At 41.3% G+C, this 15,927-nt stretch overlaps 1 protein-coding gene across 4 annotated transcripts in view; it reads left to right on the plus strand.

Annotated features, from left to right (window-relative positions):
* The window catches only part of APAF1 (apoptotic peptidase activating factor 1), a 104,800-nt gene that overhangs the window by 48,098 nt on the left and 40,775 nt on the right, over positions 1–15,927 (plus strand). For 2 of the 4 annotated variants that reach the window (XM_014591696.2, XM_006141372.3), the window contains 3 exons: positions 6,255–6,416; positions 12,229–12,357; positions 15,732–15,857. In XM_014591696.2, the coding sequence (XP_014447182.1) occupies positions 6,255–6,416; positions 12,229–12,357; positions 15,732–15,857 (417 nt within the window). Of the gene's footprint in view, positions 1–4,860; positions 4,885–5,781; positions 6,227–6,254; positions 6,417–12,228; positions 12,358–15,731; positions 15,858–15,927 lie in introns of those variants that run through there. The other 2 variants (XM_027775627.1, XM_027775631.1) reach the window with 2 other exon arrangements.

Genomic DNA, 15,927 nt, shown 5'->3' on the forward strand with positions numbered 1-15,927 from the left:
CTGGACTTAGCTCGATCTAAGAGAAAACAGAAAGAAAGAGACAAAGGGACAGAGTAGCAAGGGACACAGGCAACCTGAGCCTAAGCAGCCTAAGCAACTTGCACTGCCCAGACTAACTGGGCGCCTTTATTTATAGGGCAAAGCAACACTACATACGTGTATTTCATGACATTCCATAGATAAGTTGATATGTTACAGATAGTAAGCAGCAGGTAACAAATCTAGGCTTAGACATACTGGGCCAGGAATATCTCTTGGCTACATCCATATCAAAGAGAAATCCCAATAAACCTCTTTTCTAGTGGCAAGAAGCCTAGCTGCAGGTGTGACTGTGACGAAGCTACATCAAAGGGATGTTGACAAGGCTAAAGAATCTTACAGAAGCAGAGCAGGGGTTGGACTTAGCTAATTGGGGTCAGGATGTGTCCTGAATTCCATCAGATGTATCTGTTGGAAGCCCCCTAGAAAATTCCACCCTTTGCTCTGCTTGCAGTACTAGTCAAGGAAATGACAAGCTGCAAGGTTCTGTCATAGCCCAAAGGGCTAGGTGATGTTTGCTCAGAGCCTGTCCCCACATCCTCAGGGTCTCTCTTTGAACATGTCCCTACACTGTATAGTTGCTGTTTTTCCGTTTGTTAGGTTTAGTTTCTCTGTGCATTTTAGAGATATATTTTAGCTGTCTGATCTTTAACTATCTGCTCATATTTAAGAGTACCAAAAACCTGATGTGAACTTTTTGTTGTTTACCTATAGAATTATCTTAATGTCATGTTTCAGTGGTGAATTCCTGAAGTCAGAGTCTTTTTTTATTTTCGGAGAGATTTTCGCTATAGGGTGTGTGCACTCACCAGACAGACAGACAGAGACATAGAGACAGAAAGCGAGAAGTCACCCCCCAGGGGGGATGGTCACGCCACAATCCCTTCTCCTCCATTCTCCTCTCGGGATCCTGGGCATGCATGCACACGTGCCCGGCGTGAGTTTTAAGCCACTGGGTCCGGGATGCAAACAGCGGTCGACTACGTGGGAGTCCAACGACATAGCCATTACACTAACTGCTGGTTCCCGTGAAGTCAGAGTCTCTATGTCTTTTGTCTTGATATGGTTGGATGTTCAGAGATTATCAGTCTCCTACATGTAGTATATAAATCTGGCTGGCGAGTTCTGAGATGCTATCTAGACAGAGATTTCAACATTTTGTAGAATACATATTTTTCTCTCTGTGCCTTTTAAAAAGTTTATTGATTTATTTCTTGTATGAGTGAGAGTGAGAGATAGACAGTCCCCCCAACAGGGTTCTTGATCTACCTTCCAGCTTCAGCCAGCCCTGGATCATGGGCACACATGTTCCTAGTATACTCAGAGAGGTCTTGCTTCTTGACCTCAGAACCTTCCTGTGTGAGATTGTTGCACAGAGCGTCCTGTTTTACTGCTGCACCAGCGTCTAGTCCATAGACTTTCTCTCTCTCTCTGTTTGAATTTGTAGAGGATGTGTGTACTTCCCAGAGAGAGATAAAGAGAGGAAGAGGGTAGGGAGAAAGCACTCCTTAATGGGGTGCAGTCATGCTGCAGCCCTTTCTCCTCCAGTTCTCCACTCTGTTGGGAATTTGGACATATGTACATGTGCGCTCATCCCTTCTCCTCTTAGGATTTTGGGCATGCATGCACACATGCCCGATGTGAATTTTAAGCTGCCGGAACTCAAACCCCGGTTGACTACATGGAAATCCAGTGACATAACCATTGTGCTCGTCCCCGAATCCAAATTTCTTTTTTTTTTTTTGGAGAGGTTTTTGCTATAGGGTGCATGTGCTTACCAGAGAGACAGAGAGACAGAAAGCGAGAAATCACCCCCTGGGGGGGATGGCCATGCTGCAGTCCCTTCTCCTCCATTCTCCTCTCAGGATCTTGGGCATGCACACACACATGCCTGGCGTTGAGTGTAAGCCACCGGATCTGGGCCTCCAACCATGTTCAGCTACATGGGAGGCCAGTGATGTAGCCATTACGCCATCTGCTGATCCCGAATCCAGTTTTTTTAATCACCAGAAAAGGGACTGGCCCTAGACTTAATTTTCCTATTTTCAGTATTGTGACCTGCTGTCAATTGTGTTGGGTATGGAATCCTCTGTTCTTTACTAAAGTAGGAGCATCATCCTCCTGAATGACCCAGTTGGAGAGGGGATTTCAGTGGACTTTTGAAGAGTCCTTCTGCCTTAGCCCCACCCTTACTGGGAGATCTGGTAGCAGCCCTTCCTGATGAGATGCAAGAGAGTTTTGTGGTGTGAATTAGTCTGCTTAGTTTCCCCCACTGCAGGCTCAGGGTTCAATTTTTTAAGAGTCTCCTATCACTTGTCTTTCTGCTTTATAGACTTTATGATTTCTTCATTAGTCTCTTTGTCTGTATTCTTCTTCACCTTGTGTATTTTGCCTACAGAGAAAGACTCACTTTACTGTGGTTTTACCTGAGTTTTGGGAGGGAACGGTGCAGGATGTATGTGTTCTGTCTGTGTCTTTAACTTGAATCCTATTTCTTTCAGTAACACTATTGTCTCTACTCACCTGTGTTTAAAATTTGAGAGAGTAATCTGTCTTTTCACTTAAAATGTATTTATTACACATTTATTGTTCAATAAATACATTACTTACTGTATCAGTGCTGTTCTAGGCATTTATGTTTTAAATACCAAAAAGAGAAAGAAAGGAAGCTTTTTGGCCTGATATTGTTCAGAATTGAGTTGGTAAGAAATGCAAGTAAATAGAGGAACGGGGAAAATGATAAAAGTATGTAGTAGAGTGTCATCTGGGATCACATGAGGACTTTGCTAAGGAGGGATGCAGGCACCTGATGCTAAAATAGATCGAACTTTTTGTAAAAATTGTCTTCACGGGGCCAGCAGATGGGTATGGTGATTATGTTGCTGACTCTCCCGTGGCCGACCATGGTTTGAGTCCTAGACCTAGTGGCCTGAAAATCATGCCGGGTGTGTGCATGCCCAAGATCCCTGGAGCAGAAGGGATTATGGTATGGCTATCCCCTCTTAGGGGTGATTTCTCACTTTCCCCTTCACTGTCTCTGTCTCTCTGTCTCCGGTGAGCACACACACCCCATGGCAAAATCTCTAAAATAAATAAAAGTCTTCACTTTCCTGTCTTGTCCTTTAGCCTATGCTGACCCCTTAGCCTAGCCTGTACATCCTGGAATTTTCCTCCTGTGCTTTCGATGTCAGGAATTCTGTCCATCGTACGTGCACACATGGTAGGCGGATTTTCGGCAGATAGAGTAAGGTGGCCGCATCCTGCTCCCTTGAGCCACAACTTGAATACGGCATTACTACTGTGCTATGGCCTTTCTCTCAAGTGACACCTCTGACTTGTGTTGCATTAGGTCGTTTATGTACTAGTCCTACTGGCCCGTAAACGTCTTGCAGGTGGTATCTATATCTGAACTATATTATTTATATCATCTCAGGGTGACTAGCATCGTGTTTAATAAATGTGTCAAAGATGGTACACCCTTGCCGTGTCCATTCAGGTCAAACCAAGACCTCTTCAAACCAAACAGAAATTTTAAAAAGTCTGCATTTGTCAGGGACCGCATTTTGATTTTTGTTTTCATGTGTGACGAGATCACAGAGCACTAGCAGTAGGAGACAGGCATTATTGCTCTCTCGGTGAGAATTGCCTGTGTTGGTGGTGGCTTTCCCACGGTGCTATTTTAAGCCAGTGTTGTTGCCTGATTCACACTGATACAGTGACATGTAGTAAGCAGAGGTCCTGCAAAACGATGCTAAATAGCAGCATCTCAAGGTCAAGCTCTTCGAAAGCTTTTACCTTCTGAGAGAATGAGAACTGTAAAATTATTTCCTGCCCCAAGTGACTCTGTAATTTCCTAAGCTTTTTGCAGCACCACATTGATAAGCATGTTTTTTCAGTCTTTGATGAGAAACTATTTCATAGTGTGTGTTTTATTTAAAAATTGCTATTTAAAGCACACAAAGGCCTGGGGTGTATATGGAGACCCTGGATACAGTACAGTGACTTACTGAAGATGAAATATTGGTTTTATTAGGTCGTCTGGAAAGTTATGATGTATTTTTCCGTTTTTCTATGTAAAAATGCATCATGACTTTCCCGACAACCCAGTACTTTACAAGGTCCCTCGATATGTGGGGTTTCATCATTGCTTGGATACGAGCAGAAGTCAGTCCAGAAGCAGACGTAGTTAGCAGGTAGATGAATTTGGATTATTTTCTCTTTCCTTTCTTTTTTATTTTATATATTCTTTACTTATTCATGAGGATGCAGGTACACATGCATATGGGGGAGGGAGGAGGTGGGGGGAGAAAGAGAGAAAGAGAGAGTGCCGTTCACAAGAGTAGCACCCTCCACAGAGTCTGGTCATGCCACAGTCCTCCTCTTCTTGTCCTCCAGCCTGTGGCAGCTTGGATACTCGTGTGTGTCCTGTGTGTCGAAGGCACCCAGACTGGGGATTCAAAAAGACACCATGTGGAACTCGGCTTCTCTTGAGCAGTGTATTACCACTACATCCTTTTTCTTTCTTAAGTCTAGGCAGTGGTTGCTTTGTTTTTTTTTGAGAGGTTTTTGCTATAGGGCGCGTGCGCTCACCAGACAGACAGAGACATAGACAGAAAGCGAGAAATCACCCCCCAGGAGGAATGGTCACGCCGCAATCCCTTCTCCTCCATTCTCCTCTTGGGATCTTGGGCACGCATGCACACGCGCCTGGCGTGAGTTTTAAGCCACCGGGTCCAGGACGCGAACCGCAGTCGACTACGTGGGAGTCCAGCGACATAGCCATTACGCTAACTGCTGGTTCCCTGTTTTTCATATTAATAGGGAAACAGAGTATGACTTCTCGTATAATCTGACCGATCAAACGGAAATTTCTGGTATTTATATGTGGGTTTTCTTTTTCCTCTTTAGTGTTATGGAAGTCTATTTTAGTACCTGCTGTTTCTTTTGCTTTATCCAGTTTATCCGTAGTTGTTATAAAGGAAAAGGTTTTAGTTTTGGCCATATTTGTATATTTAGTACTTCTCTAACTGCAAGAGAGCTTTAAAAATGTGCCTGGCAAGACAAATCAGGCTTTGCCTGGGAGTTGTGCTTTGGAAGCTGAGTTAAAACCAGAGAAATAGTTTTTTTTTTTTTTTTTTTTAATTTCCTTTTAGAGTTTATTTTTTTTGTTTCTTCTATGAAAGGGACATACAAACAGAGAATAGCATCCTAATAGGATCCCCATACTGCAGTCCACCCACAGTCCCAGACAGCTGGGATTACAGGCATGTGCATATACACTTGTACTCAGCAAGGTCCTGGATCGTGAACCTAGGACCTTTCTCATGTGGGCCTAACTGTGCCACTACTCTGCCACTGTCTGGCCCAGCTAGCTAGCTTGCTTGTTTGCTTTTAATCCCTTGTCCCTCCTCTCCTCTCCTCTCCTCTCCTCTCCTCTCCTCTCCTCTTTGTCCTTCCCTCCTTCCCTCCCTTTCTCCCTCTTCTTCCCCCCACCCCATCCCTTAGTCTGAAAATGGTCATAACCATTGTCACTCTGAAGTTGGGACACTGTTCAAGGTCCAGGTGAGTGAATGTGGATCTTCTTAAAACCCTTTGTCTTTTGTGCCATTCACGTAGCTCTGCTAGTAAGTGAGGTTAAGAGTATTTTGTACCCCATTCCTCAGGACCCAGTTAATTTTATAGTTGTACCAAGCACACAGGAAGTCTTCCCTCCTTTCAGCATATTTTTGTTTTTATTTTCAGGGACTGTATACGTCTCTGGATGCTCTGCTAGGTTATAACTCAGGATGGACTGTCTTCCTGCTGCACTATGCGGTAGTTGTGACGCACACTTCACACTTAGCACAGCAGAGGGCAGCATTGGCAAGTTGTGTGTCTCTTAATCGCACCTTTCTTCCCGTGCATATTTACTGTCCTCAGCTAATCTGTATCTTTGTCCACACCGCGTAAGGCCTGATTAATTTTTGACTTAAATAACTTGACATTCTGCGTTTTGCATTGTAGATAGTACTTTCAGCCTTTTTTTTTTTTAGAAAGTGGTGAATGAAACTGGAGTACTTAATTTAAGTTTTACAAAAGTCTTGCTAGTTTAAAATAATTCATTAGGTGAAATGAGTAAGTTTGTGTGACATTTAATTTTGGTGGAATTCTAAAGGTATGATCTGAGAGTAAAACACACTTTGTTTTGTTTTGTTTGTAATTTTTTAAATTTGAAGCTTTGGGATGTGAGATCAGCAAACGAGAAGAAAAGCATTAATGTGAAGCAGTTCTTCCTAAATTCAGAGGATCCTCAAGAGGATATGGAAGTAATAGTGAAATGTTGCTCGTGGTCTGCTGATGGTGAAAGGCTAATGGTGGCAGCAAAAAATAAAATCTTTGTAAGTATTTTAAAAAGCTAAAGTTAACCTGATTTTAAAAAAAATTAAAATTTCTATGGGTTACTGCTTTTCACACTGTTTATTATTATAGATAAAGTCTGGCTGTGTGTTTTGGGGCATGTTTGCTAACCTGTCATAGTGTTTGGAACTATGCTCCAGGGGATGCAGATGGCCTTGTGAGAAAAGGTCTCACGGGCACCCGGGTTCGTGAAGCAGTACGTGTGGCTTTCCCTTGTTAGAGGTACGCAGTGCAAACTCATGCATTCACGGCCTCAAGAAGTTCTGTGATATTCAAACAGCCTATGTTGCTGAGTCCCATATTCCTCCAACTTACTTAAAACATGGGAAACTATCTGCATTATTCCTTTTCTTCTTCCTTCTTCATTCTTCCCTCCCCCATTTTTTTTTTTTTAATTTCAAATACATTAGTTTAGGTGATTTTAAAAATGCTTTCTTACTCCTAAAATTATATGATTTGGTGACTCTAATAGAAATATGGGACTAACATGTGGCATGGTGGTTAAGGTGTTGGACTCCCACGTGGGCAACTGAGGTTCGAGTCCTGGAACCAGCAGTTTGAAACTCATACTAGGCATGTGTGCGTGTGTGCCCAAAATCCTAGGAGGAGAATGGATAAAAAGGGATTGTGGTGTCACCACCCCCTCTGGAGGGTGATTTCTCACAATATTTTGCACCGTCTCTCTCTGGTGAGCGTACAAGCCCTATTGCAAAAACCTAAAAAAAAAAAAAGAAGAAGAAAAAAGTACTTGCCAATGACTGAACAAGATTTTGACATTTTTGTAGAGTAAAAGAGGATGTTATACAAAAAAAGGAAATGACAAGAAAGTGCTTTCTTTTTCATATGTAATAATAGCTTTTATATTTGTGGTATTCAGAGTGCTCTCACATATAATTTCTTTTGTTACAAATATCTAAGAGACACAGAAGATTGCAGTAATCTTGTGATGATAATGAGGCAGCTGAGGGTCAGAGCAGCCAAATAATTTACCCAAAGTTATTTCATGATTAGGAGAGCCAGGCCTTCTGATTTATGTCTCAGTGTCTATCCTAACAGTAATTTAAAAGAATTGACTAAGGGGTATTATTATTTCAAAGAGTATAATTTAATTATAAACTATAATTATGGGGCCACAGGTAGTGTGGTAGTTAAGGCACTTGAGTCCCACATGGCTAACTGGTTTGAGTCCCAGACCTGGCAGCTTGAAAATCATACTAGGTGCATATATGCCCCAAATCCCAAGATAAGCATAGAGGACAAGGGATTGTGGTGTGGCCATCCCCATGGTAGGGGTGGATTTTTCACTTTCCCTCCCTCTCTGTCTCTGTGTCTATATATGTACACACACACACACACACACATATATATATATACACACACACACATACACACATGTATATGCACATACACTATAATTATAAAAACTCTCTGAGGGACCATGTTTATCATGGTTATTTATTATTTTTTTAAAGAGAGATTTTTACTGTAGGGCATGTGTGCTCGCTGGGCAGACAGAGAGACAGAAAGCAAGAAATCACCCCCAGGGGGTATGGCCATGCCACAATCCCTTCTCCTTCATTCTTCTCTCAGGATCTTGGGCATGTACACACAAGCCCCTGGCATGAGTTTTAAGCAGCTGGATCCAGAACTTGAACTGTGGTTGACAATATGGGAATCCAGCTACGTAACCATTATACCATCTGCTGGTCCCAATGATGGTTATTGATCTAGTGGCTATGACTTTTGGATTTTAGCTGCTTTTGGCTTATATCCCTTGGTCGAAATCTAAGAGAAAAAAATAAAATATCTCCTTTTGTTTTAAGTTTGTTAAAGTCTATGAGAACAGAAAAGAACCATTTGTATTTGCAAGATTTTCTTTTCTTTTCTTTTCTTTTTTTTTGGAGAGGTTTTTGCTATAGGGCACTTGCATGTTGTAGTAAAATATATACAATGTAAAATTTGCTATTTTAACCTTTTTAAAATGTATAATTCAATGTCAATTTCATTTATAATGTTGTGCAGCCATTGTCACTGTGTATTGCCCAAAATTTTTCATCACCCTAAAGAGAAACTATGTAGCTATTAAGAAATGACTCCCCAGTCCCTGTTCCCCTACCTCCTGGTAACCTCTAATATAATCTTAGAATTTTCCTGTTCTAGATAATTAATGTAAATGGAATCATGTAATTGGCCTTTTTTGTGTCTGGTTCATTCAGTGAGCATAATGTTTTCTTTTCTCTCTTTTAAATTTGGCAGAGAGGGAATATGTTTACCCGAGAGAGACAAAAGAGAGAGGAGACACTCCCCAGTGGGCTATGGTAATTTCTACAGTCCCTTCTCCACTATTACTCCATCCTATCAGAGTTCTGAGCACACATGCATATACACCTGGTTCGTTTTTCAAGTTGTTGGGGCCGAGACTCTAACTGCTCATTTGGCCCTGTGGGATTTAGCTCCTTTAACCACTAGGCTTTGGAGCCAGCCCAGCCATAATATTTTCAAGGCTCATCCATGTTGTAGTAGGTATCTGGACTCCATTCCTTTTTATGGCTCTATAATATTCCTCTCTCTCTCTCTCTCTCTCTCTCTCTCTATATATATATATATATATATATATATACACACACACACACACACACACATATTGTTTATTTGTTCTTCTGTCACTGGACATTTGGCTTGTTTCTTCTCTTTGTTTTTGGAGAGATGTTTGTTTGTTTGTTTGTTTTGCTGTATGGCACATGTGCTCACCAGAAAGAGAGAGAGACAGAAAGATAGAAAGCAAGAAATCCCCCCCCCTCCAGGGAGGATGGCCACGCCGCAATCCCTTCTTCTCCATTCTCCTCTCGGGATCTTGGGCACGCATGCATACACACCTGGCCTGAGTTAAACCACCAGGTCTGGGACTTGAACTGTGGTCGACTACATGGGAGTTCAGTGACATAGCCATTACGCTGTTGGTCCCCCTCTCTCTCTCTCTTTTTTTTTTTAAAGACAGATTTTTGCTTTAAGGTGTGTGCATTTGCCAGAGAGACAGAAAGACAGAAAGCAAGAAATCACCCCCAAGATGGAAAGGCCATGCTGCGGTCCCTTCTCCTCCATTTTCCTTTCAGAATTTTGGGCATGTACGCACATACACATTGTGAGTTTTTTTTTTTTTTTTGGAGAGGTTTTTGCTATAGGGTGCGTGCGTTCGCCAGACAGACAGAGAGAGACAGAGAGACAGAAAGCAGGAAATCACCCCCCAGGGGGGATGGCCACACCGCAATCCCTTCTTCTCCATTCTCCTCTCAGGATCTTGGGCATGCACGCACACGCGCCCGGCGTGAGTTTAAGCCACTGGGTCCGGGACTCGAACCGCGGTCGACTACGTGGGAGTCCAGCGACATAGCCATTACGCTAACTGCTGGTCCCCACATTGTGAGTTTTAAGATACTGAGTCCAGGACTCTAACCGCAGTTTACTACATGCGAGTCCAGCGATATAACTATTGTGACATCTGCTGGTCCCTTGTTTCCTCCTTTTGGCTATTGTGAATAATGCTGCAATGAACATTGCTGTACAAGTATCTTTTATGAGTCCCTGTTTTCAGTTCTTTTGTGTACATAACTAGGAGTAGAACTGCTAGGTCAAATGATAATTCTATATTTAGCTTTTTGAGGACCCACCAGACTTTTACTGTGGTTGTACATTTTACATCCCCACTAGCAATGTACAAGGGTTTCAGTTTACTCACATTCTTGATAACACTTCTCCATTTAAAAATTTGTAACCATTTTAGTAAGTATGAAATAGTACCTCACTGTGGTTTGATCTGTGTTTTCCTAATGACCAATAATATTGGGCAAAATATGATGGCAATTTTTTTTTTTAGCCTTTGCTATAGGATGCATGTGCTCACTGGAGAGAGACAGGGACAGAGAGAGAGAAAGAAGGGAAGTGAGAAATCACCCTCTGGAGGAGAGAAGGAGGGGAGAGAGAGAGAGAAAGAGAGAAGGTGAGAAGTCACCTTCTGGGGGATAGTCACACCACAGTCCCTTCACCGTTCTCTTAATTGAGATTTTGGACACACATGCACATGTGCTTGGCATGATTGTCAAGCCACCAGATCTGGGTCTTGAACTGCAAAACTGACTCTCTGCGGCCCAGCAGCCCTAAGCTCCATGCTACCTGCTGGCCCAAGCAAAATATTATTTTAGATAAAGGTTTTGAAAGATTTGTTCCAGTGGAAGAAGCAAATAACTTTATATTGCCTTCTTTTAAAAGTCTATAGACTAGCTCCCTGTTATACCATGCTAAAATAAAGCTAAGATCACTCTTAACCACATGCAGGTCCCAGTTTCTTGCTCTTTGATGTCTCTTTCCTCTCCCTTTTATTTCTGTCTAACTCTTACAGTATTAGTATAGTCCTATTATTAGTCCTTTTCTCTTCTTCTGCCAGTAACTGCCTATTCCATGTTTGCCACTTTTTCTCCATCACTTTCAGCCAGTAATTTTAAAGAATGATTTGTCCTGGGAAGATTTTTTTTTTTTGAGAGGTTTTTTTATATCGCTATAGGGCTCGTGCGCTTGCCAGACAGACAGAGAGACAGAAAGCCACGCCGTAATCCCTTCTCCTCCATTCTCCTTTTGGGGATCTTGGGCACACACGCACACATGCCCGGCGTGAGTTTTAAGTTACCGGGTCCGGGACGCGAACCGCGGTCGACTACGTGGGAGTCCAGCAACATAGCCATTACGCTAACTGCTGGTCCCCCTGGGAAGCATTTTAAATATGATTCCTGTTCTTTGTTTTTGACCTCCAATGCTGTGCTCCTTACCATCTGTGCATGCTTGCAGGGCTAAATATCTTCATGGCTCCCACCGGAAGCATTTTGTTTTTTCCTTTCTCAGGATATACCTTGGTTTTAAATTGCTATACTTTATCAATACATGTATCAAGTATTTATCATTTTATCATTTAGTAAACACTCTGGGAGAGTATTTCAGCACTTAAAAATCCTTCACAAATTGAAGTGAAGAAGGTTGAATGACTCAAACTTTTTTTTGTTAAAAAATAGAAATGATTAATCATAATGGAGTAATTTGGTAGCTCTGGAGAAAAATAGGAATGATTGAGCAAATTTTATTTTAGCAATTCTCTGCTCTATGTTTCTTGGATCATCTTCATTTATGAGTTTGCATTTTCTCTTTTAATAAGCAAGCATTAGAGAGAACTGCTCTGTATGTTAATTCAGCCAGTCCATTCATTTATTCATGTAGGTTTATCTCTCTAGGCCAGCTTGAGAGATCATCTGTGTTAAGTTTTCCTTTACAGAAAAAATGTTCAAAATTGAATAATCTTTTTAAAGTGTATATATATTGATCTTATTTATGACTCAATAATTATGTTGGTTATCAGTAATTATGGTATTTTTTAGGACTTATATTTTATATTTGAAATGGGAACAGATTTAAAAAAAAATACATTTATAGGAGCCAGCAGGTGGCATGGTTGTTAAGGTGCTGGATTCCCACATGGCTGACCACACTTTAAAACCCAGACCTGGCGGCTTGAAAATCACACTGGGCTCATCATGTGTGTGTGTGACCAGAATCCCAAGAGGAGAGTGGAGAAGGGATTGCGTCATAGTCATCCCCCCAGGGAATGCTTTCTCTCTACTTTTCTCTCCGTCTCTTTTCGGTGCATGTGTGCTCCCTGTGGTAAATACCTTAAAAAATTATATTCAGTTTGGGTATATCTTATCTTTTATGATACTTTACCTTCATAGATATTTCCATTTATGTTGACAGCTCTTTGACATTCATACCAGTGGCCTATTGGCAGAAATCCATGCAGGTCATCACAGCACCATCCAATACTGCGACTTCTCCCCCCAAAACAATTTGGCAGTGGTAGCTTTGTCCCAGTACTGTGTGGAGGTGAGTAATGAATTTATTCTGTGGAGTCTAGGTCTTTTGAGCTCCAAGGATGACACAGAATGGGCTGCCTAAACCGCTAATTGCTGATGATGCTTACTTGGGAAATTATATTTTCTTCATAGTGTAATGGCTTATAACTTTGCAGTGTTAGACTGTATAGTCAGCAGTATTGCTTTTACAGTGATGGAAGACTTGGTCTGACAGTCTGACAGGGAATGACAGTATCATATCCCAAGCATTTATTGAATGCCTAGCATGGGCTGGGGTCTGGGGGAGCAGTAGAATGGGGGCCGGTTTCCTAGTCAGAAGCATGGCTTCTCTTAAACAGTATAGTGCATGGCATTTCTTAAACAGTATAGGCACAAGCCTTTTTCTTTTTAAAACAAATGACGAGAGATGAATCTAGTTTAGTTTTTTTTCAGATCGAGTAGAATAAAATGGAACTTAGAATTAGTCAAGATAGGATGTACATTTCCAGCCACTAATGAATAAAATGACTCTTATAAATGATGTCTTTATAATTTTGCACTTATCTTTTACCTTCAAAGTTTTTACCTAACCAGCCTAGGAGCAATTCTACCTAGTGAATTGTTGGATTAATTTTTTCAAAAAGCAATGTATTATATTTTTCCTTCAGTGATAGATTAGTTTTTCCAAGCTTTCTTACTCTTATCCTTTGGGTTATTCTGACCACCAGGTCATTGCAGCCTTTGAGATTACAGTTCTGAGAGGCTGGATATGAGTCACTGTCTGAAAAATAGGGAAATCCACTTGATTCACAGGCTCCCTTTCAAGGAAGTCTTGACTACAACAGGCACTTCACTTCTTCAATGTCCTGTGCTTATTTCAGCCGTTTTTAGTGAATTTGCCAACATTGCTCCTTACTGTGAAGGTGTTGGGGGAGAATTCCTAAGCTATAGCCCCTCAGCATGGAGGTACAGATAGGCCGAGAGTGAGAGCAGGAGCTTCATAGGCTCTTCTAATTTTTTTTTTTTTTGAGAGATTTTCACTGTAGGGCGCGTGCGCTTGCCAGACAGACAGAGAGAGACATAGAGACAGAAAGCGAGAAATCACCCCCCAGGGGGGATGGTCACGCCGCAATCCCCTCTCCTCCATTCTCCTCTCGGGATCTTGGGCACGCACGCACACGCGCCCAGCGTGAGTTTTAAGCCACCGGGTCCGGGACACGAACCGCGGTCGACTACGTGGGAATCCAGCGACATAGCCATTACGCTAACTGCTGGTTCCCATAGGCTTCTAATTTTAAATGCAGCAGTGCAAGTAACACTGAAGAACGTGCCTTCTGAGAAGCATCCCATTGCAAGCAGAGGCAGAGTGTGAAAAAGTTCAGCCCTGTTCAAACCAGTGGGAAGAAGTAGGAAGTACAGGCAGGGTTCTCTTGGGCAGAGGGCTTGAACTGAATCTGCTAGGATGTTTTAAACCTTACAGGTAGATTCTGAAGGTAGGTATGACTAGAATTTTACCCTCTCTTGGTTTTATCAAGATTTTGAGAAGGCAGAGAGGACTAAACCTTTTAGCATATCCTGTCACTTATAAAATATTTACCCCTTGCCATCCTTAGGAAACAGTGTCTCCCTTCTTGAAATGTAGGGACTTGGTTCTGGAGGCTGTAAGTGACCAAAAATGGAAGAACTAGAGACAGAGCAAGAGGGAAGAAAAGGAGGAATTCTGGAGGGGAGTTTTTCAGTTGTGGAGCCACTTCCATTTTTGGTCTTTAGTTCTGTATGCTCCAGCTTGGACTCTAGAGATAAGGCAGAGAAAATTTTGTGTAATTGGTTTGTGATCATAGAACTCCCTGAATGAAAACCACTGGGCATGTGATGAAGTGCTTGCTATGTCCATGCTAGTTTTGAAATCATAAAGTAAATCTGTAATTCGGAGTGTAATGAGAGGAACTTAGGCACATATGGTACTTCATTAGACTGGAATATATTTGAGTAATTTATGGCAGAACCCAGGACAAAATACAGCCAGGCTGCTGGCAGTTTCTGACAATTTGTAATAAAGCGTGAATAATAAGAGAACTGTGTATATGTTACAGTTAGTGCACTCATTTGTTGTAGGGTTGAAATAAAGGCTAGATGACAGTATAAGTAGAAAATAGTCATCTTATTATATTTTTAGATTAATTTGTAAAAAATAGGTAAGACATTTGAATGCCTTCAGGGTCAAGGTATATAATAACTTGTATTTGGAGAAGTCCTGCTTTCATCCCTAGCCCTTCCTATCCACTTTTTTCTCCTTTTCCCATAGGTAATTATTTTTGGTTTTGGTTAAGCCTTCCAATGTTATAAATCATATGCATATATCTGCACGCATATCTATATCTATCTCTATGTTCACATATTAATATTTCTATCTCTTATATAAAAGGTAATTTAGTATGTGAGGGTAAGTCAAAAAGTTCATGGGAAAATGGAATAAAGGTGTGATTTTTTTGGTATGAAGATTTTTTGAAATCCATGCATATTTCATTCATTCATTCATTCATTTACTTATATTGTCAGAGGGCACAGTGCTCAACAGAGAGAGAAAGTACTTTCCAATAGGACGTGGTCATGCTGCAGTCCCTTCTCCATCCTGTTGGGCATGTATGCACATGCGCCTGGTGAGTTCCTCAAACCACCAGGCCAGGATTCCATTTGTACAGTTGGCCCTGTGGTATTCAACTTCCACAACTGCTAGGCCAGAGCTGGTCCCATAGTTTTAATAATATGCATTTCTATGAACTTTTTGAAGACTCTAATTTTTTCCCCCTATTAATAGTATATCATAGAGATGAGTCTTTATCAGGGTGTTTTTCCTCATTCCTTGTTATGGCTATAATATTCCATTATGTGATTAATACAGTTTATTCACTTGACCCTCTGTTGATAGGCATTGGGGTTATTTCTAGTTGTTTACCATTACAAATAATATTGTACTAAATAATTTGCATAAGATATTTTGTATTTTTAAGTGTGTTTTGGAGCTATATTCATTAGACGTGGTATTGCTGGATCATTATCATTATTTTCAATATCTTTGCTATATTCAAAATACTGGAACCAGCAAGTGGTGTGGTGGTTAAGGTGCTGGATTCCCACATGACTGACCAAGGTTCAAGTCCTGGACCCAGTGGCTTGGACATCACATGGGGCACATGTGAATGTGTGCCCAAAATCCCAAGAGGAGAAGGGAGGAGAGAGAATTGCAGTGTGGCCATCTTCCCTGCGGGATGATTTCTCTCATTCCCTCTCTCAGTTTCTTTCTTTCTTTCTCCTCTCTGGTGAGTACATGTGCCCTATGACATAAAACAAGACAACAAAAATGACTATGAATGTGATTTCTTACGTGCTGTTTTTATTCCGTAGTTGTGGAATATAGACTCATGTTTAAAGGTAGCTGATTGCAGAGGACATCTAAGTTGGGTTCATGGTGTGATGTTTTCTCCTGATGGATCATCATTTTTGACAGCTTCTGATGACCAGACAATCAGGGTGAGAAATACTGATATTTTAATTTTTAAACATTTAAACCTCCTATAAAATAAGGAAATGATCAAGAGTA

This window comes from Tupaia chinensis, unplaced genomic scaffold (genome assembly GCF_000334495.1).
Source record: "Tupaia chinensis unplaced genomic scaffold, TupChi_1.0 Scaffold000054_1, whole genome shotgun sequence".
NCBI classification, from domain to species: Eukaryota; Metazoa; Chordata; class Mammalia; order Scandentia; family Tupaiidae; genus Tupaia; species Tupaia belangeri.